The sequence below is a fragment of the Rhinatrema bivittatum genome, chromosome 8, assembly GCF_901001135.1.
Source record: "Rhinatrema bivittatum chromosome 8, aRhiBiv1.1, whole genome shotgun sequence".
In the NCBI taxonomy this organism is placed as follows: domain Eukaryota; kingdom Metazoa; phylum Chordata; class Amphibia; order Gymnophiona; family Rhinatrematidae; genus Rhinatrema; species Rhinatrema bivittatum.
This window is the reverse complement of record NC_042622.1, coordinates 71,527,587-71,548,807: the sequence shown is the minus strand read 5'-3', so window position 1 is coordinate 71,548,807 and position 21,221 is coordinate 71,527,587. Positions and strand designations below refer to the sequence as shown.

The 21,221-nt window shown below is 44.8% G+C and overlaps 1 protein-coding gene and 1 long non-coding RNA gene across 3 annotated transcripts in view; one reads left to right on the top strand and one right to left on the bottom strand.

Moving 5' to 3' along the window:
* RBPJL (recombination signal binding protein for immunoglobulin kappa J region like) overlaps positions 1-3,121 on the top strand; it is a 72,555-nt gene extending 69,434 nt beyond the window's left edge. For both annotated transcript variants that reach the window (XM_029613445.1, XM_029613444.1), the window contains exon 11: positions 2,672-3,121. In XM_029613445.1, the coding sequence (XP_029469305.1) occupies positions 2,672-2,945 (274 nt within the window). In that variant the 3' untranslated portion in view covers positions 2,946-3,121. The remainder of the gene's footprint in view (positions 1-2,671) is intronic.
* Positions 3,122-10,774: 7,653 nt separating this feature from the next.
* On the bottom strand, positions 10,775-19,679 carry LOC115098358. The gene is made up of 3 exons (XR_003858475.1): positions 19,560-19,679; positions 11,248-11,337; positions 10,775-11,136 (listed from the first exon to the last, which is right to left on the bottom strand). It is a non-coding gene; the product is annotated as an uncharacterized LOC115098358 (long non-coding RNA).
* Between the last annotated feature and the right edge of the window lie 1,542 nt (positions 19,680-21,221).

Below are 21,221 nucleotides of genomic sequence, written 5' to 3'. Positions count from 1 at the left end.
ATTATCTCCTCTAAATCTCCCTTCTCTGACTTTCTGCTTCCCTTCCTCCAGTATCTCATCTCCAACTCCTCTCCCTCCTTCATGATTGCAGACTTAGGTTTCCTCGTCCCCATTGCTCCCCCAGTCTCTTTCAACCCCTCCTCCCACCATTACAGTATCTTTCAGCCTCCTTCCCCTAGCTTATCCCCTCTACACCCTCTCCCCCAGCTCATCCACATCACTTGACTCCTCAGCTTCCCCTCTTTTCTCCCCTTCATTCTTTCCATCTCTTCTTTTTCATGCCTTTTCTCCCCACTTTCTTCTCATACTTTCTTCCTCTTTCCCCCTCTCTCTTTTCCATGCAATCCTTAGTTTGGCCTTCATCCACCTCCCTTCCTCCCTGGCGATCAGACTGTGTGGATTATTAGAAAGACTGGTGCTAATACATGAAGGGGGCTGGATTTAGTGTGTGTTGGATTAAGTTTTATAAGAATCAATGAGGAAGATAACAAGACCTGAAGTGGCCCTACCAGTGGAGGTGGTGGAGGCCAATACCTTAACAGGTTATGGGCAGGTGTGGGACTGATATGAAGGGCAGTGGTAGGAAAAGGGTCAAAGGATCAGGCAAATGGCATGAGGTTTTGGGGGGAACTGGTGTTGGGTTGTTTATGGGTGTGGTCTGCGTTTCTATCCAAAGTGGAAGAATCCCAACTGAGCAGATTGGATGCTTCAATTTGGTCTTTTTCTGCAGTCATTTCTGATGAGGTCACTTTTCAAAGGGATCTAGTTCACTAACAGCCCCCTGGGTCCCTCCCTCCCGAATGCTGACCTTCCTCCCGCTCCGCAACTAAAAAATAACCCCTCTTCCTGACTCTGGTGTGCCCCACCCCCAGGAACCACCAAAGATTAAGCTCAGGTCCATCGGATAGGAGGACTTACCTTTCCTCTTGCCTCTCGACATCCAGCGTTGCTCTGACTACTGCTATCAAAGCAGTGCTGGCTGTTGTTTCCAGCTCCCGCATGCAGTAAGGGGTTTCTAGTCCTGCTGTCCGGTCTGAACCCCGTGATACATGCTTGAAAAAAATGGTCACCCTGAAATCTGTCCTCCGCTCCCATGCAATACCACGGTCCCCGGAGTAAGGCAGCAGGGTGTAGGCAGACTCCTCCCATTTAGCTTTAGGAATATGGTACTTATAGAAACATTCAGATAAGGACTATAGGGCTCATCTACTCTCTCCATTTTGTCTCCTGTTGAAATATGCCATACAGACTACAGTTACTTTGCTGGCTTTCCCTTTATTTCATCATAACTAGGGACCCTCTCTGCTCATCCAAGGATTTCCTAAATTCTGTTACTGTGTTTGCCTTTACCACTTCCATTGGAGGCTGTTCTAGGGATCCACTGTGAAGAAATATTTTCTGATGTTACTTTTCATTTAATGATCCCTTGTTCTCAAATGTTCTTTCCACTGAAAGAATGTTTGCCTCTTGTGCTCTATTTATATCTTTGAGGTATTTGAATGGCTCTGTCATATCCCCACCTCTCTCCTTTTCTCTAGGGTTCCTAGGATATTTAGTTCTTTTAGTCTCCTTGAATAGGGCTTTAGTGCAGATTGTGCATTATTTTGCTATCTCTTCTCTGGATTGCTTCTACTCCAGAACTGGATACAATTCAGCGAGCAATATAATCTACACCTGCAGAGTAGTTTTCAGTGGTATTTCCAGTCTCGTAAATCTGGAACTCCAGCATGGACCATGCACAGCAGCTGACAAGGACATAAGCTGCTATCATTTCTTTATGCTGACCCCCAGGGCAGTTTGGGGCTTGTCTGCCTCAGGGCTAGACAACTCCGATCCTCGAGGGTCCTAATCAATCGGGTTTTCATAATATCCCTAATGAATATGCATGAGATTTTCATGCACATTGCCTTAATAGTATGCAAATCAATTTCATGCATATTCACTAGGGTTATCCTTGAAACCTGGTGGATTAGGGACCTGGAAGACCAGAGTTGCCCACCTTTACTTATCTTTCGATTGTACTGGGCTCATACACTCATTCCCAGATCTGTACTGGGCTCATACCTTTGTAATTACTTGATACCAAGGCCCCATTTAGACATGGGCAATATGTGTATGAGCCTAGGGTGTTAAAATCTGAAGATGCCCCAAAACTGGGATTCCCTGCTGAGCTCTGATTTCTGGGGGTGAAAGCATCCATCCTCAGTCCTCTGCCTATAGGCGATGTAATCTTCAGTCTGGCCCTTCTTGATACTCACTCCCACTGTAACTCTGCTTTACACTCGCTCCCAGAGCTATAAGGGTCTCAAGTCTCAGCAAAACCTTCTGCATATTTTGTGGTTTTGTGGCCAAAGGCACACTGACAGGATAGATTTCAAGCTTGGCACTTCTCCCTGCCAGGAATTCTTTCACTTCCCAGAAATAGCCTTGAACTCCAGGAGTCTGGCTTACACTACAAACATTAATAAATCTGGAACATTCAGACAAGTGCAGAGAGCATCAATATTCTGCTCCTGACCACCCTGCACTGATGCAGGCAATCCACAGAGACGGGTACACAGAGTAACTCTAGGGGAGATGGGCAGCACAGTGCAAGCATTGTACAAAGTAGCCAGTGCTATAATGAAAACCTATAAACCACTGTGCACTTCCTTCTTCTTGTTGTTTCCAGGAATCCCAAGTCCATGGTGTGTGTGGTACCTGACGTATCAGCATTTGGTAGTGACTGGAGGTGGCTGCGGTACCCTGTCACTGTGCCTCTCTCTCTGATCAGGAAGGATGGGCTGATCTATGCCAGCAGCTTCTCCTTCACATACACCCCAGAGCAGACCTGCCTCCCCAGTCAGCACCTGCCCCCAAATCCCACCCAGGACTCGGACACCCTGCTGGACAGCATCCACCAAGAATTCACTAGGACTAATTTTCACCTCTTCATGCAGAACTAATTTTCCTGGAGCCTCTGCGTTACCGCCTGACCTGGGTTGATCCAGTTCTAGTTTTGCCCCATTGCCTCTTAGAGAAATTGGAACTACCCATGCAATAGGGCCAAAATCTAAACTGGATCAGCCTGTCAGAACTGAGCATCTCAGCAAAGTCCAAAAATAAACAGCTTTTCTGGGTATTCCCGTCTGTGTCCTTTCAATGTTCCTGAAACAGTGGGATCCGTTTCACACCACACATGCTGTACAGCTCGCTGGGTTACTGAATATACTTCCCAGGTGGCTGGGCTCTGCATTACATGAGAAGCATGCGAGGCAAGCTGGAATACTCACTTCGAGCAATTGCAGATCTCACAAAGTCATTAGGTCTGTCTTTTAACTGGGAGCATTTGTGTTAGATGAGTCACAAATGATATAACACATGATGGTATCTGATTGGCTTTTGCAGCGCATGTGATGTCACTGGCATTTTGGTAATTGTAGTACTGATTTCGTATGACAGAACTGAACTGGAAATCCCACAATGCACTGGAATATAAGTTCAAATACCAGGGCTGGGCTAAGTTTCCTTGCAGGATCCATGGCATGTGGCAGTTGCACAAGCATGACTAGAGGTACATAACCTTTAGAGTTTCCAAGTGGCCGGACTTCTCATAGACAGCACATAGCCAGGCTGCCATCTTTGTTTGTGCAGTAACAAATAAAAATTGAAAAAAATAAAACATAGTTCAAGCCACCCAGTTGCAAATCTAAGAGGCTGTGCTTTCTGTAACTTTTGTCAAATGAATAAAGTGATCCTTGTATTCTATTTTAGCATTATGACAGCTTTTTCTAAACAGGTGTCAAGGGTCAGTTAGCAAGAAAAAGTTAGAAATTAAAACTGCTATGGTTTAAACTAGGATCATTTGTGATGGGTGAAACAAAGCCCTGGGATAAGTGAAATATTAAACGCGTGTCTACAAATGAGAAAGAAGAGCAAAATCTGGAAAGCTATGTGTACTAGTGCCAAGGGCAGTGAAACTCCTTTTGGGCTGGGGAGGCCAACCGAGCTCTGCCCATAGCTCCTCCCCCAGTTCTGCCTCCACTGCCAGTTTCTTTATGTTTACAGTTAATGTCAATCTTTCTTATGTACATTCTTTGCATAAATCATAGATTAGAATCATCCATTCCCAGACCTACCAATAAAATATTTGATGCTTCATTCTGCTTGCGGGAAGGGATGGCCTGCCCCTGAGAAAAATAGCATTACTAATAGAAAAGTCAGTATTAAACGACTATTCTGTACTGTGTATGGAGAGAGATCATTGAGTACCAAGAGATGTAATCAGAAACCAAAAAAATGCGGCCTACAGATATTGAAACGGTCCTGATTATTTGGGCACCATTCACCTGCTTCAAAAGATCATCCGAGCTCACCTTGATCTGTCACCCCCTGGAGAAATGGTAGATGATGAATGGTGGGGGCTTGTGTGTGCTGAACTCTCTCAGGATCGGTGCAAGGGTATTAAGCACCCTAGGAGAATCTTTCAGCCTTGTGCCCCCCCCCACAACACACACAATAATTATGCATTTATAATAACAGATTTTACATGAAAAAGGACATTCAAAGTACAGTCTTCTGAGGTAAAATTATCACCTACAACAACATGTATATTATATTTTTACATACACTGCTGTGGTGCCAATGAGGAAACCCCACAAAAGACACTTGGAACCCATATGGTATCAGGCCTATTGTAAAGTGGGTTGCGTTTGGCGCTTGGACCTCAGAAAGCCATAAGTAAACTGAACTACAATTACCAAAACAACACTAACTGCAGGAATTCAAACAATAAGAACCCTACCCTTGAAAATGCACCACTGCAATATTACTCCAGTCCTTAAAACACCAATACACAGCCTATTAGGAAAACAGAACAAGTCAGGTTGCTATAAATCGCTTCTCAGAAACTACACAGTAGGGGGCGGATTTTCAGAGCCCTGCTCGCGTAAATCCGCCCAAAACCGGGCGGATTTACGCGAGCAGGGCCCTGCGCGCCGGGAAGCCTATTTTACATAGGCCTACCGGCGCGCGCAGAGCCCCGGGACTCGCGTAAGTCCCGGGGTTTTCGGAGGGGGCGTGTCGGGGGGCGTGTCGGGGGCGGGCCCGAACCGCGCGGCGTTTTCGGGGCGTGTCGGGAGCGTTCCGGGGGCGTGGCTACGGCCCGGGGCGGCCCGGGGGCGTGGCCGCGCCCTCCGGACCCGCCCCCAGGTCGCGTCCCGGCGCGCAGGAGGCCCGCTGACGCGCGGGGATTTACGCCTCCCTTCGGGAGGCGTAAATCCCCCGACAAAGGTAAGGGGGGGGTTTAGACAGGGCCGGGCGGGTGGGTTAGGTAGGGGAAGGGAGGGGAAGGTGAGGGGAGGGCAAAGGAAAGTTCCCTCCGAGGCTGCTCCGATTTCGGAGCGGCCTTGGAGGGAACGGGGGTAGGCTGCGCGGCTCGGCGCGCGCCAGCTATACGAAATTGATAGCCTTGCGCGCGCCGATCCAGGATTTTAGCGGATACGCGCGGCTCCGCGCGTATCTACTAAAATCCAGTGTACTTTTGTTTGCGCCTGGAGCGCAAACAAAAGTAGGCTATTCGCGCTCGTTTTAAAATCCGCCCCTTGTAGAATAGGCCACTTCGGTCACTCATGCAGAGCACAAACAAACCCTTACCAAATACAGAATAAAGAGATCATAAAGTACAAACAGAAACGTGCAAACAAAAACTGAACCAGAAACCACAACAAGCTAGACTCGGTTTGCAGTGCAACAATGGAAAAACAGAAACATCACCAATCTACATAAAACATCAAACAATAGAAGCCTGATGGAAATCTAGAATGGCAGGGGGGAACTGTCATTGCCTGTGGCCCCCCCTTTCTGCCACCTATGATTAATGCTTATAGCATGGGAGATAAAGTCCTGGATCTACAGGCAGTTATGGAAGAGACTGACTTGGTTCTAGTGGCTGCCATGGAGACGTATACACAAATTCACGACTGGGATATATTTATACCCACAATCTACAATCTATCCAAGAAAGACAGGATAGGAAAAAAGGGAGGAGGAGTGGCACTATATATAAAAATATAATATTGAAGCAACAGAACTTTGATTATGAGGTAAGAGGAGGCACCTTGAGTTAATCTGGAAAGAGTCTGGAAGGTAACATTTAATGCTAAAAAAAAATGCCAAGAGAGCAGTAACTGAATGTAATCTGCTTTGAAGTGTTGAAAAGCAGAATATAAATTAAAAAAAAAATGTAGGGGTGAAATTCTTCTGTACATGAAAGAAGAGTGGGATCTGAGGGTGATTGAATCTGATGTTCTTAAGGTGGTCAAACAGGTGGATAAGGCAACAGCAAAAGTCAGAAAGATGCTTGGCTGCATATGGAGAGGAATAGTCAGCAGAAAAAAGAAGGTGATAATGTATCCTTATAAATCCATAAAAAAGACCTAATTTGGAATATTGTGTACAGTTCTGGAGACCGCACCTTGAAAAGGATATAAACCAGATGGAGTCAGTGGTCATTATAAAGCACATAGGAACAGACTAAAGATATAAACGTGTATACCCTAGAAGAAAAGCAGGATAGGGGAAATATGAGAGAGACATTTAAATACCTCAAAGGTATCAAAGCCCAGGAGGCTCTGGATCAAAGGGTTATGGGATGAGGGTAAAAGGAAGTAGATTGAAGAGTAATCTAAGGAAATATTTATTTGCATGAAACGTCTTTTCCAATGGAGGTAGTAGAGATGAGGACAGTATTGGAATTCAAGAAGCATGGGACTAGCCCAGGGGATCTCTGAAGGAGTGGTAGAGATTGTAGAGCTGAGCAGTTGTGTGGATAGGCAGCCTGGCTAGGCTGTATGGTTTCTGCTGTTATGTTTCTATGTTTATTTTTTAAATTAAATCACTGCAGCCATGTGAAATGGACTTTCAGCTACCTTTCTGTATTCTCTTGAACACTGAGTAACTACTGATCCATAACATTGTGCAGCATAAGCGTTTGCTCCCGCAGGGAGAATTGTCAGAGGAAGCCTGCATTGTGCGTCAAGTTCCCCCAGAAGCTTTCCCCAGATAGGATTGTCGCACTGACCCTGCCCTTTAAGGTATGCACCCTCCTGCAGCTTCTCCCTTGGAACCTCTCGTCGCTGGAATGTTGTTCACAATTACGCTTTCTGGAGAGAGAACTGCACAGGGTTTAAAAGAGATTGAGTCAAGTTCCTGGAGGAAAAGTCCAGACAGAGTAGAGAAAGCCATTATTATTTCTGGGCGTGAGTAACATGAAATACATCTACTTTTTGGGATCTGCCGGGTACTTGTGATCTAGTCTGGCTATTGTCAGAGTCAGGATGAACTTGGTGGACCTTGATCTGACCCAGAATGGCATATTTTATGTGCTTATGCTCCTCTTAAGTACTGCTGAGTAAAGCAAACATTCACAATTTACAAACAGGCCTGGAGACGGAGATTGGGCTGCAGCCAAATATTAAACAAATTTGAAATCTTATCTGTTTTGGCTGAGAAATTTGGTAAATCTAAACCCTAGCTCATAGGAGGTGCTCTGCACCCTCAGAGGGTATACCTTACTGATTTTCTGCCTCTATGCCCATAGGGGGTGTAACACCCCCCCACCCCCCCCTTCATGGGGTGCTTCACATTTAGGAGGTCACAAAGTTCCCTAGGCAGTTTTTCTACAACTCGAACCTTTCCTCCTCCTCGTGCATTCCTCACAAGAGCTCCTGAGTACACCGGGGATCATCCAATGGGGAAGAGGTTTTACCTCCTGGACCCCTGGTTCAGCTGTGGATGCGGTCATCAAAAGTCACACTCACCCTGGTCTCTGGTCAGTGGGAATCTTCCTCTTGGGATGCAGATAGCAATAAACCACGAAATCTGAGGATGGTGTTCAAATAAAAATGTACTTAAAGTTCGAAAAGTAGGATCCAGGCTAGTATGGCAAAAGTGAAAAATAGCATCAGGAAAATCATAATCAAGAAAGCTAGAGTCTCTTTATCCATGGTACATCTCCAAGTTGTTATTCTCCCAAATGAACCAATGTTCAAATCAAAAATACCTTCCCTTGAAGAGCAGGCATCCAACAAGGGTAAGATAACAAAACCCCTTGATTCAAGAAAAAAATTCAAAATAGATAATTCCAATGATCTCTCAGAAACATTATCTTCAACACAGCAATAAGTCCCCAGGTCTGTTACCTGGGCATAAACCTCTAATACTCAGCTCTTCAAGATACCAAGGGGTTTCCCTTCTGTCAAGAAACTGGTCCAAAATGTCCAAAACTCTTCCAAAAACTCCTCTTTCAAAACACTCCACTGTCCTTGAGTACAATCTATCAGGGAAGCAATCCACCAGATCCCTGATCCCTCTGGATCAGTCCTCTTAGAGAGAGGCAATGACCCTGGTCACCTGCTCGGGGGGGGGGGGGGGGAATTATACCTGAGTCACAACCCATTAAAAAACATGGGGATTTACCTAAATAATTCATCAATCCTATAGGGGCAAGCAGTTATCCTCACCTACAGCTATGGGATTTCTGTCAGCAAGAGATGCGTGTCCCCTACCTGGGAAGGAACTGCACTTGGCTTCTCAAGCTCTGAAGCCTATTATTAAAACTGCACCTGCAGGGATATTTTTAGGTGCTTAGGACTGAATGGAGATAATTAGATAGGCAGTCCAAGTGTTACAATGTTCCAAACGGGTGTCCCTACTTCCCTGAGCTTGCCCCGTTTCCTGATTTTTAGACAGGGGCTGAGGTTACTGTGCAGTCAGAGAACTGGATTGTGGCAGTGAGTCTTTGAATGCCATCTGATTCCCCAAGCAGGTAATACAGGAACATGGAGAGCAGCTGACCGGGGAGTCTCAGCAGCACGTGACAGACTGTGAGCCATTTCCTGAACTAATGAGCCATAGGGAAGGTGCAGGCAGCCAGTGTCTCATGCCTAGAGAAAACAAGCCAATAGAGTCTGGCTCCCAGGAGCTGATTGCATAGACAGAGCATGGACTGATGGGATGCCTAGCAAAGGAGGCTATATATATTGGATTGTGACTTTGGTGCCAGAAAAACAGTCTAGGGTAGCCCTCGGGTGGTCCATGCTCCAGCTTTTGGAAAGGAAGAGGAGATCCAAAGGAAATACCCTTGTGGAGCAGGCCCCAAAAGCAAGGTATTCCAGCTAGGAGGAGTGCTGCAAGAGCTTATGAGAGACTGGTGTAATGGAAGAATCAGGAATCCAGCTTGCCACTCAAACAGCGAGAGAAAGAGAGAGAGGTAAAATTCCCAAGGCTTGGTAGTGGTGAGTTACCCAATGTACTGTTGGTTCTTTTTGTGATTCAACACTACAGGGAAATGCCAGGACTCACAGGTAGATACAGTGGAGTGTTATTGGAACAGAGGTTTACATATTATACCTTCAAGCCTTCAGTAGAAATGATATTGAACAAAGTAAGCTGCACATTGAGTAGTATCAAGCCAATGAATCCCTGGGCCCCATGTTCCAGCTAGCTACGCGTGGTACCAAGCTAAAGGAAATTTTATTTCTTATTTGTGCCAGACTGAACTTTGTTTCCTTTTTGGAGTAAGACACATGAAGGGAGTTTGCTCCCAGGCATTGCTTTTGGGGTTTTACATTGATGGTTGATTACTAATATTGTTTTCTGTTATCTCTCTGCCTATTGATATTCTCTATGAACGTGCATTTCTGGTGTATTTTTCCTGCCTTGGTACCCTGTGGTTTTGTGTTTGGGGGGATACTCTGGACTGGGGAGTGGAGTATGGAGATTCATCTATCCCTGATTCTATCTAATAACTTGCACTCCTTAACCATTGCTCCCTTTAAGTTGGGCCAGGTGGAGTTTTCTTCGGTTATAGCTTCCCCTTTCATTGCCAACAGTTCCTCTGTTTAATATAAAATCATAATTTCCATACTGGGTCAGACTGAGGGTCCATCAAGCCCAGTATCCTTTTTCCAACAGTGGCCGATCCAAGTCACACTTATCCAACATAGTAATGGGGAAAGAAAAAGACCAAATGACCAATCCAGTCTGTCCAGCAAGCTTCTTATGATAGTAAATGCTGCTCTGCACAGATTACCCCCATGTTTCTGTTAAGGGTAGTAACTGCTGCTCTGTGCAGTTATCCCCAAGCCTTATGATAACCCATAAAAAATTATTGTTAGCATCATTTTTACTGGGTGATGAGCCTCCTTGAAAACTCAGATAGTGCATACGGGCTGTAGTTTGCAATAGTTTTATGCAAAGAGCATGCTTGCACTGGGTCCAGCACTTGCAGGCAAAGGAGTCTACATCAGCATTTGCAGCAAATCAGGCTAAACATTTGGAGGCGGTATTAGCATATGTGGCAGATGTCTTATATGACCTAATCAGAACATCATCTGGTCAGCCAGGCGACTGCTTTGGCTGAGAAACTGATCGGCTGATGTATGGTCCAAGTCTCAGCTAGGAGCCTTGCCATTCAAGGGCAAGCTCTTGTTCGAGGAGGAATTAGAGCAGCTGGTGAAACATCTAGAAGAGTCCATGGACGGCAAAAGGGAGGCAAGTGGCCTTGTCCCACCTGTTCACGCTTTCTGGATCATAAGCAATTTCTAGGTATACAAAAAATGAAAGATAAAAATATTCTTCCTCATATATCAACAAACAAATCCACTAATAGAGGGAGAATAAAGAATATACAACAATCATGTACAAAATTTTTACAAAATCAATTTTCACAAAGTTTAATCTGTCATAAGACTTAAAAGGATACAATCATGTATAAATATAATCATATTACAATAACACTGGAAAAATAAACCCCCATGTCTCCAAATTCTAAAATCTCACAATTACCCACATACACGCATACTCACTCCTCCCAAACCCTTCTCAAAAGTAAAATGCAAAAGTACAAAGAAGGTGCAAGAGGAAGAGAGGAAATCACCCATTTTATCAAGTTTCTAATGGAGATGTTCTTAATCACATCTTTAAAGTCTTTAACAACTAGTATCAAAAAATGTATGTAGGTGACATCACTTGAATGAAGATAACGTTATTCCACAACTTCTTCCTTCCTCCTTCTCATACTGCACAATCCATGTACTCAATTGTGCCCGACAAAGAATTCTTTGTTTCACCCTCAAACATAGGGCATATCCAAACCTTTAAACAACAACATACATGATTCAATGATATATAATGAACAACCACCCTTTGATTATACACCAAAAACTTCCTACATACTTATTTAGTGAGAAGACTATCCCAACTTACATGATCCACTTATTGTTATTTATATGTCCTTGATTCTAAATCCATGCCATAAAGTAAACCGCTTCACATCCAGCGATATATTTTCTTAAACTGCAAATATCAATAAGAATACAAAATAATCAAAACAATAATCACAGAACAGTTAATATAATACAAAATCCATGGAAACCTACTCCGAGCTTCAGAAAAAAGAAATTATATTACAACTCACAGTGCAGTTAGTATAGCTGTGTTTAAAAAAAGGATTGGATAAGTTCTTGGAGGAGAAGTCAATTACCTGCTATTAAGTTCACTTAGAGAATAGCCACTGCCATTAGCAATGGTAATGGCATTGTTCCACCACATGGAATAGACTTAGTTTTTGGGTATTTGCCAGGTTCTTGTGGCCTGGATTGGCCACTGTTGGAAACAGGATGCTGGGCTTGATGGACCCTTGTTCTGACCCAGTATGGCATTTTCTTATGTTCTTATGTTCTTAATGCTGACCTCCACCAAAAACACATCAGTGGTCCAATGTGATACAACAAAAGTATGATGACAAATGCCTATTACATAGGTATGCTGCCCACACTAATACATTCTAATTCAATAATCAAATAAATTATAAAAAGGCAGACCACTCAATTTGATTATTTAACCCTGCCGGACTAATAATGGGTCATGAAAAAATAAATCATTGTTCCAATCTTAGTAATGTCTGCGAAATATCACCCCCCTTACTAAGCTTAACCTGGCGTATATTAAAAATGTTTAAATCATCTATAGTATGAGCCCTGGGCACCCAATGATCCACCAATGGAGCATTTTCCTTCTTGGACCTAATACAGCTCCTATGTTCAATTATTCTCAGCCTAATTTGTCTCTTAGTCTGTCCAACATAAACCAAATTACATGGACAAACGATTGCATGTAGAAATGTATATACATATATTGTCTAATAAACCTGTCTATATTTGTACAGACTGCCAGCCTTGTTCACAGTCCCATTTGTTTTCCTGGTGTGAAAGGAGGGAAATCCTACCCACTAACACCTTCTTCCCCAGGTGGAGGCATCAGGTGTCAAGAATGTGAGGATCGACAGAGTCTGCTCTACGGAAGGCTCCTGCCAGGTCGGTCCTGGACCCAGGAATGCCCCACGAGTGGGCATTACAATGAGGTGACCTGTCCAGGAACAAAGACGTAGCGGAACCAGCACCAAAACACTTCTAGTGACATGGGGAGAGAACTTGATGGCAACTCACATCTAACATCATGCCTATTGGTTCTTTTGCCACCCAAAGTGGACTGGCTGTTATGATTGGCCCATGATGCCCAATAGCAAAACAGGATTGGGAATTCTCTCAGGGAGACCTCCTAAAATGAGAGATTTAAACATGCTGGGTATTTTGAAGACATCTCAAGAGAGGACCTGGAGTCAATATTTGAGCTACTCGGCACATGCTTACAACTATACTTACAATGGCCCGACAGAGTTTTCACCCTGTTTTCTATTGCTATGGAAAGGAGCTTGGTTGCCTATGGGTTTGTGATTTTGGATTGCAGCAGATGAGATATTATACCAGACTTTTCAGAATTATGTAAAAAACCTAAGGGGTTGATTTTAAAAGGAGCGCATGGCCTTCCATGGGCGTGCAGTTCCTGGCACGTGCATGTTATAAAATCCAATGGCTGTGTGCGTAGAGGGGGCAACTTTTCGGTAAATACTTGCAGTGAAGCAATCGGGCCTCCCCCCAGTTCCCTCTCAGTCCTCTCCAATTAAGGAGTGGATTGGGAGGGAACTTCCCTACCCCCCTACCTAGCCTTCCTCCCTCTTCCCCTCTCCTCCCCGACCTCTATCCCCTTCCTATCTACTTACATTTTTTTTGTTTCATTATGTACTGCTCCTCTATGCAGAAGTAATTTGTGTGCGCCGGCCCACTGCCGACGCATGCTTCCCCGGGACAGCGTAGAATGGCGCTGTCCCGGCCTGCCCCTATGGAGAGGCCCGGCACTTGTGTGTGTACCGGGGTTTATGCATGTGGCAGGGCCTGTTTTAAAATGCGCGTGGCACGCACGAGGCCCAGCCACGCGCATAAACCCCGGTTTTTACGTGCGTGGGCCTTTGAAAATCCGGTCTGGGTTGGGCTGCATAGATTGGCTGCAGAGTCTGCCTCCAACCTGAGTCAAAGAAACAAGCACTGATATGACCAGAGAGTGAGGCAGAATGACTTGATAGCAGGAGACAGAGTTCTGTATCGACATCAACTTCATTGTTTTACTTATGGCACGCCTTTCTACCAAGAGAGTTCAAAATGATTTACAAACAGTTAAGCAATGGTCAGATACAATGGGTCACATAAAGACAAGGATCGGTAGAGTTCATTGGAATTTAAATGCAGAGTCGGTTGAGGTGGTATAACTGTTATGTGGCTGCCTAGATTTCATTGAAGGTTCAGCATTAATGGCAGGATCCAAAAGCATCATCAAACAGCCAGGTGTTTGCCAGTTTTTAGGAGGTCAGGGGTAATCTTATGTGAGGGGGAAGGGAGATCTATGGGGTTGGGTCAGAGCCTGCGAAAATTCTTTCTCTAGTGAGAATTGGGGGCTGTCTGTGAGACCCCACATTGTTAACTGCTGGGGGTCAATCCCCTTTGATTTTGAATAAAAATTGAATAATTTCTGGCAGTTTACTGGGTAAGACCTGAGAGAGAGGACAAGGCCTGTAAAAACTACACAGAAATCACCTCTTACCTGTTTCCACTTAGAGGAACCCCCAGGTAGAACAGAATGCCATCAGCCCTGGCCCCTAAGAAGAGAGATAGCGAGCCCTGAGACCTTATCGTCTTAGGGAACTGAAAGTAATGCCAGTCAGGGCCTGAGAGAAACACATGGGGACCCACAGGAAGAAGGACAAGGTGCAAGGTAGCCATGGCGTTTACAAATTACCCCCTCATTTTTCAAAATGCTTAAGATGTCTGCACCGAACAAAATGAAATTTAGATTTAAAATCCTTTAGCAAGATTTGAAGTACACAAAGGCAGAAAGAAAAAATGTTGGCAAGCGGGAAAAAAATAGTTTTTCATGCTTATCTAGCTGCAAAAGGTTCTTTAATTAGTGTTTCTAAGATTTTGCAGGTTGGCTGCGATTGGGTCTCCAACCCTTTCTATCAAATTTCATTTCAAAAAATAGCTTTCTAGAAGACTGCTGAATGGTAAGGCTTTGTGTTGCCATGTGGGGAATTTGATTCCTGAGCCAGAACTTGCTCTTCAGGTCAGGATTAGGGATGTTAAGGAGGCAGCATTCACAGTGAAGGGGGAGGGATTGAGGACGAGGAAAGAGTTCCAACCATTGTTCAACAGCGACACCCAGTGGCCATAATGAGGGTCTATGTTGCTGTGTTCTGGGGAAAGCCAAGGACAGTAGGAAATACTGTAACAAACTCAGAAGTGAAATAAAATATAATACCAAAAACAGAACAAATTTCACTCTATGTAATGCACAAAAAAGAATATGAAGGGAAGAGAAAAATGTTTATATTATAATGACCATCACAAACATGCTAAAGGACTGCATTAATATCTTTAATGACGTGTGTCTCAACTGGCATGTAGGGTTTAATCATCGGTCAATAAAATGAATTGTCTTCAAGCATGATATCTTATAAATGATACCACTATGATATATTTTTAGATTTTTTCGAATGCACATAATATCACTTTATAAAAATTGAAACACTTACTTGGTCGAATGAAGGAGAAGATGATTTCCAAGCCCCCAAGTGCTAAGGGTGGCTTCTGTGTGTCCTTTAACTTTTCCTTGGGGCAACCAATGTACGTCTGTCCCACAGTGTGCTGGGTGTGCCAATTCTTTACTGAGGAAATTGATGAAACATGGCTCAATCTTAATCCACAGCAGCACAATGATTCCTCTTGTCACAGTTTCCTCCTCATTCTGTGCAGGAAGGTCAAACGCTAGCCAGGAGAATTCCTACCCTCCAGGGCTTGGAAAAAATAGGGTCCCCAGGTGGGCAGGGTGTCCTTTTTGATGGGCAGAACCACCCTGTCTAACTGGCAAGGATATTTTTTTGCAGTCTCTGCTCAGAGAGATAAACTCTTTCTCTCCCCAGGGTTTAGAAGCACCAGATGAGTAACTTCTCGGATGTCAGGCTTTGCCTTTACTTAACGTTTGTTGGATTACTCTTGGTTACAGGTGCAGCCTTTGTTATTTCTTTCAGGTCCCTGATAGGAGGAATCCCTTGGAGCAGGAAGGAAGGGCAGTCATAGCCTCCTCTTGGATCTTGAAATTAGGTTTACCAAACTCAGAAAACACTGGGGAGGCTCACAGCAGGGCACTGACACCCCCTTCCTCTCTGAGGCTGATGGAGGGCAGGTCTTCCCTACCCTGCCTAGGCCCAGGCCCAGGGTTCCCCGTTCCCTGAGCCAAAAAATGACCCAGAGGGGAATAGCCCAGAGCAGCCAGTGAGTGGACTGGACAGGAAAATCCCCTCTGACCCTGGCCAGGAGCGCCAAGCAGGACTTGCTTGGCTAAAACCAGCTGGGCCTGTAAAATAACAAAATCTAACCTTGTGTACTCAGTACTTAACCCAAAGGACTGCCTCCTCAGCTGTAGCTAGGGAGCTGTTTATACAGTATTATCAGAGTAGGGCAATCCCACAGAAGAAGGGGCTGCATCTGCATGGTCCTCCCAAATCCATCCTGCTGTCAGCTGACAGTGAAAGGGCCAATCCCCTGTCAACTGACGGTGGAGTGACCAATCAGCAGACAATGGAGGCGTGACTAGGAGCTGTTATTGATTGCAGCCCGTCTGAGGAGGTAAGGGTCTTCTAGGGTTGGGATTCCCTGGGGGTGGGGAGGATTTGAAATTTAGGTGGCCCAACTTAATATTTTTTGGGTGGTTGGGAGGGAAGGAGCTTGGCCTGACTGATTTTTTAAGGTGGGAACGAAGCACGGGATTCAGTTCACTCAATTTTCAAACGTGGATGTTTTTTCTTTTAGCATGGATTTTCTCATAATGGCATGCAAAATGGCCGATGAGTGAAAAAAGCTGTTTAGTGCACTTTTTAAACTCCTGATCTATTTGCATGTCATTTGCTTCCTGCATCCTGCGGGGCCCCCTTATTTTTACCTCATGCGTTAAATGAAACCAGCACTATAATTTAACTCCGATTGTAGTGCAGGTTTTATTACATCCTCCTCCAAGTGCATTAAGAAGAGTTTTAGGAGCTTGGTTATTCCTGTACAAAGCAGAATCTTCGGAGGCTGTGAAACCATTAATAAAGGACCAAAGAAAGATGTCTCAGTACATGCCACTGCCCGTCTCACTATGCCTTGGACTGTTCGGGCCGTGCTTTGTGCTGCTTTGCCCTTCTCACAGTACTTTGGGGTCCTGACGCCACTGTTTGTGATGCGTTGCCCATCTCATGGTGCCTTGGGGTGTTCATGCCTCTGTGATTGCTGACCTTCGCCCCTCTCTTTGCCCGAGGGTGATCATGCCGCTGCTTGCGCTGCTTTTCCTGTGGTGCGTTAGGGTGGTGCTTTTATCTCAGCTCCTCGCTCAATGCCTTGGAATAATAATGCCACAGCTGCTGACTCCTTGGCCCTCAGAGACTTGGCATGTTGATACCATTATTCCTACTACCCTACTCCTCCTCCAGTGCTTTCGAGGGAGTCTGGCAGTCTGGGGACACCATCCCCCACTACAAGATTCATCTTCAGCAAAGGCACAGCAGAGAGGGAGTCAGTCCTGCTCATCCTTGGGGAAAGCGAAATTGCTTTCTTGGAATACGGTGGGTGTTCTCAGAGGTCAGCAGGTTACCAGTCATCACACACCCACCTGTCTTCTCAAGGAATTGGGTTCTATTCCAGTAGCCAATATGTAGAACTGAGGAGTGATCCATGCTATCATGATGATGTAGGATATCCTGTCCATGCTCCAAAAAGCATGCATGAATGCTTTGGTTGTTTTAGTCTTATCTCTGTCCAGGCTTGGTCCAATGACCGTCATCTATGTGCTGTCCTCTGAGAACACCTAGTGTACAGGTAAGCAATTATGCTGAATTGCACGTGGGGAGGGCTGACCTCTTACCCCTTCAAAGCCATTGAGCTAATTAAATAGAAATTTATCCAGGTACGTTTGCCTGTCAGAAAATTGCCATCCAGCTAAAAATAAACGCGATCTTCTGGGTGGTGGAGAAAAATAGTACATGTACGTGGCATTTTCACAAGAATGCAAGTACCGTATATACTTGTGTATAAGTCGAGAAATGTATGCTGGAAAATAGGTTCGAAAAAAGCCGGTTTGACTTATGCACGCATACTGTCCATTTTTCCACATTTACTATAAAGTCCCCGAGTATGCGCATACATATTCGCGAACCGCCAAAACGGAGCAGCTTAGCCGATTAACATATGCGTCTACCTCTGGTTGTGCTGCTGACCTGTCCTAAAGTTAACGCGCTGAGTGACATTTTTTAATTCAGTCATGGCTTTTCTTGAATTCTTATCTTCCTGATAGATCACGCATTTTACACCTTGACTTATACATGGGTCAGTGCATTTCAATGGATTTTGGTCTTAAAATCGCCTATTGATAGACACATATAAACAAGTATATACAGTATTTTCCCCGTTGCAGCCGCCTGTACAAAAGAGCAGATGCAACGTACTCAGCTGCTCTGAATGGGCTCAGTTTTCAAAGCCATTTCCTGGCCTTATGTGGGTTAGTGGCTGTACTAAAATAGCCTGGGGCTCGGCTCATGTGAAAACCAGGTTTTACACGTACTTTTATACAAACTGGCAAGAGGTGTTCCAGGGAAGGGGGAGACTGGAGTTTGGGCAGAGTTCGAGCTTCCTCACCCACTGTCTTATTTTAAAAAGTATGTGCACACGTTCGCTTAGAAAATCCAGGGTGAAGTTTGTGCATAAAAGGAACCTTGCACCGTTATGAAATATTTCTCTGGGCACATACTTTGCACCAGTTTTAAAAAGAGAATCATTGAGACTTAGTGTACGGTATGTGCCTGTGTTAAAAGCACTCTCATACTTTACAGCTATTCCGGCTCGTTGAAGCTTGCCCCCTGCCTGAGCAGCCTGAGGAAGAAGGCCCTGCTTCCAGCCGCTGGAGTTTGTCTTCAGGAAGCCCCCTCCCCCCCCCAGGCATAAGGAGCTCGACTACAACTCACTGCCCTCTGGGGCTTCTGGCTTCACCCCTCATCCTGATCCTGGCTGCTACAGATCAGCCGTGACCTTCCCAGCTGCACAAATTTAGCCAAGTAGAAAAAGGGCCAGCCTGGAAGCATTCATGGGTCGGGCTATTAGACTTAGCTCATTAGTGTTATATTCAGTGCTAACCAACTAAATTTAGCCAGTTAATCTCGGCCATGTAAGTAGCAGGCCTGAATCTACCTGCTCAGATCTTGAGCAGGCAGGTTTAGCTGAGTAAGGTGAGCTGTAGGAAGATAACCAGGTAAATGTACCCAGTTGTTTTACCAGCTCAGTGATTTCTTATTTTAAGTGCAAATCTTTAATTAAAAAAACAAAGTAAAGAAAATAACATTTGCCTCTGCTGAGCAATGTAAATAGGCATCAGTCAACCACAGTATTTAATATCCATAAGGCAAAGTTTAAGAACTGAATAGCTATTCGACAGCATACTATGGGTCTGGTGTGCTAAAGACTGAAGATAACTGCCCCAGACGTCCAAGAAAGTTCTCATCTTCTTCAGAGATTCATATTTGCCTGCATACAGCATGTTTCCATTATACATAGCGTTCCTCTACCGTCGGAAGGAGGGGGTGGGGATCTGATGATCTACAATTCAGTACAATAGATTGTTTAGCTAGCAAATAGACTTTTTAAATATCAATCCCCTATGCAACTATTTAGGAAATACACTTACAGATCCCTGCTCCAATGAGCAGGCACAGAGTGATTGTAACGGATAAACTTCATGAGGTCAGGAATGTGAATTAATGAGTCCTCTGAGACAGGGAAGTGTAACACAGTAGCATGCACCATTGATATGCTGAAAGATTTCCAACTGTCCAGTCAATGCTTATTTGTCTGGGTTCAGATGGTGCAACTATTACTGGAAAGACCTTGTGTGTTTTGAGGGGACAGATGACTTGGCACTTTGCAGCTCTCCCACCATTTGAAAGCTGATAGTTTCTCATTCACTGTGGCTAGGAAAGAGTTTCTCTGAAAGGGAGCAAAAGGAACATAAAATAAGCATTGAATGTGAGCTCTATGAGCAGGAACAAGGGGGATCAGTGTGCAAGATAGCCCAAGTATTGCGGCACACTGCCAGTGATTTACCCCGGGAGTCGGAGCGGGACTGGACGCTGGTGGGACCGGCTTGTGCAGGTATTCCTCTGCCTGTATTGGCCACCTTCCCCTTCGGTTGCACCTTCAAGCGCTGAAGAACACCCACTAAGGCAAGGAATTGAAAGGCACCCACAAAATAAACAAGATTGGGGACAAACGGACAAAGCAGCAGGATCTTCAAGCCATAGAAAGCACAGTACATGGCTCACTGAGGGACCCTGCTGGTGGGAGACGTGCACTGTCCACAGACCCAGAGACCAAGGTCCTGCCACAGAAGCACCTTATTCTGCGCTCAGGTCTTCACATGGGATGAACAAACAAGTCATATGACCCTATGTTTTATTGTCTCCATACTAATAAGCAATGGTATCTTTGTAAAGAGAAGGACTTCAAGGTTTGGCAGCGATTGTTGCTACAGCCACTGGATGCGAATGCTTAGTACGAGGAGTTCAAATAGGGGTTTGGCTTCTTTATGGGAAGTTTGTACAGGTGTATTGAAGGGACTGGGTGATCAAATTCTAGCCAAACTGAATTGGGAGGCTTGAAAGTCTTAGCAGAACCCACATGACTCAGGGAAATGCCTCTTTGGTTCTTTGTAATGATAGTGGAGGTCTGTTAGAGATCAGCGGGGACAGACAATGAAATTTACAAAAGAAACTGAGAATGTCAGCGATGGGCACCTAACTGTTTCCCCTGCCCTGAGGACACCTCCAGGGTTGCCCATTTATTCAGCAACTAAATGTAGCCACTGAGGGGGGGGGGGGGGGGGGGAGAGTTTTCCATCAGTGGGATCAAGTCACTTGATTCTACTGAAAATACACCCGTAAGGTCTGTAAGAAACTCGGCAGTTAGCTGGACAAACGTATGTCATGGGAGGTCTGGGGCATTCCTGGGTGGAGTGCCATTGTCCAGCTAAGGAAACCGGATAATTTTAGGTCTGCTGAAGAGCAGTTCTAAAATTATCTGGCTAAACTTATGTGGCTAATTTTAAGATAACTGGGTATATCTAGCAGAGCGCCCATGCCACCAAATATCCTTGCTAAGTTAACCAGAGAATTTTATCTGACTAACTTTTCTAGCCAGCCAGTAGCTGAAAATGGACCTCATTGGTCTTACCTAAAATCACTCCCTCCTTTTTTCCTCACATCAGGTAGCACTATAGAAATGACAAACAGTATGAGGTCCTTAACTGCACAAACCCTGACTGGGAGTAGTAATAAGGGCAGTGAATGTGGTAACTTTCTCAGAAATAGCTACTATCAGGCCGATACAGAATGGTGCGCTTGGCCGAGTGCACCATTTAGCCCCCGTTTGGCCACGCGTTTTTGACATGGAAAACACGTGGCCAATCCCCCTGAAACTAATAGCACTCATCACATGCAAATGCATGTTGATGAGCCTATTAGTTAATCACCCTAAATACAGAAAGTAAAATGTGCAGCCAAGCCACACATTTTACTCTCAGAAATTAACGCCTGCCCAAAGGCAGGCGTTAATTTCAGACGGCACCGGGCAAGTGTACAGAAAAGCAGAAAAAACTGCTTTTCTGTACACCTTCCGACTTAATATCATAGTGATATTAAGTCTGAGGCCCCAAAAATTAAAAAAAAAATTTTGCCGGCGTCCGTTTTCCGATCCTGTGGCTGTCAGCGG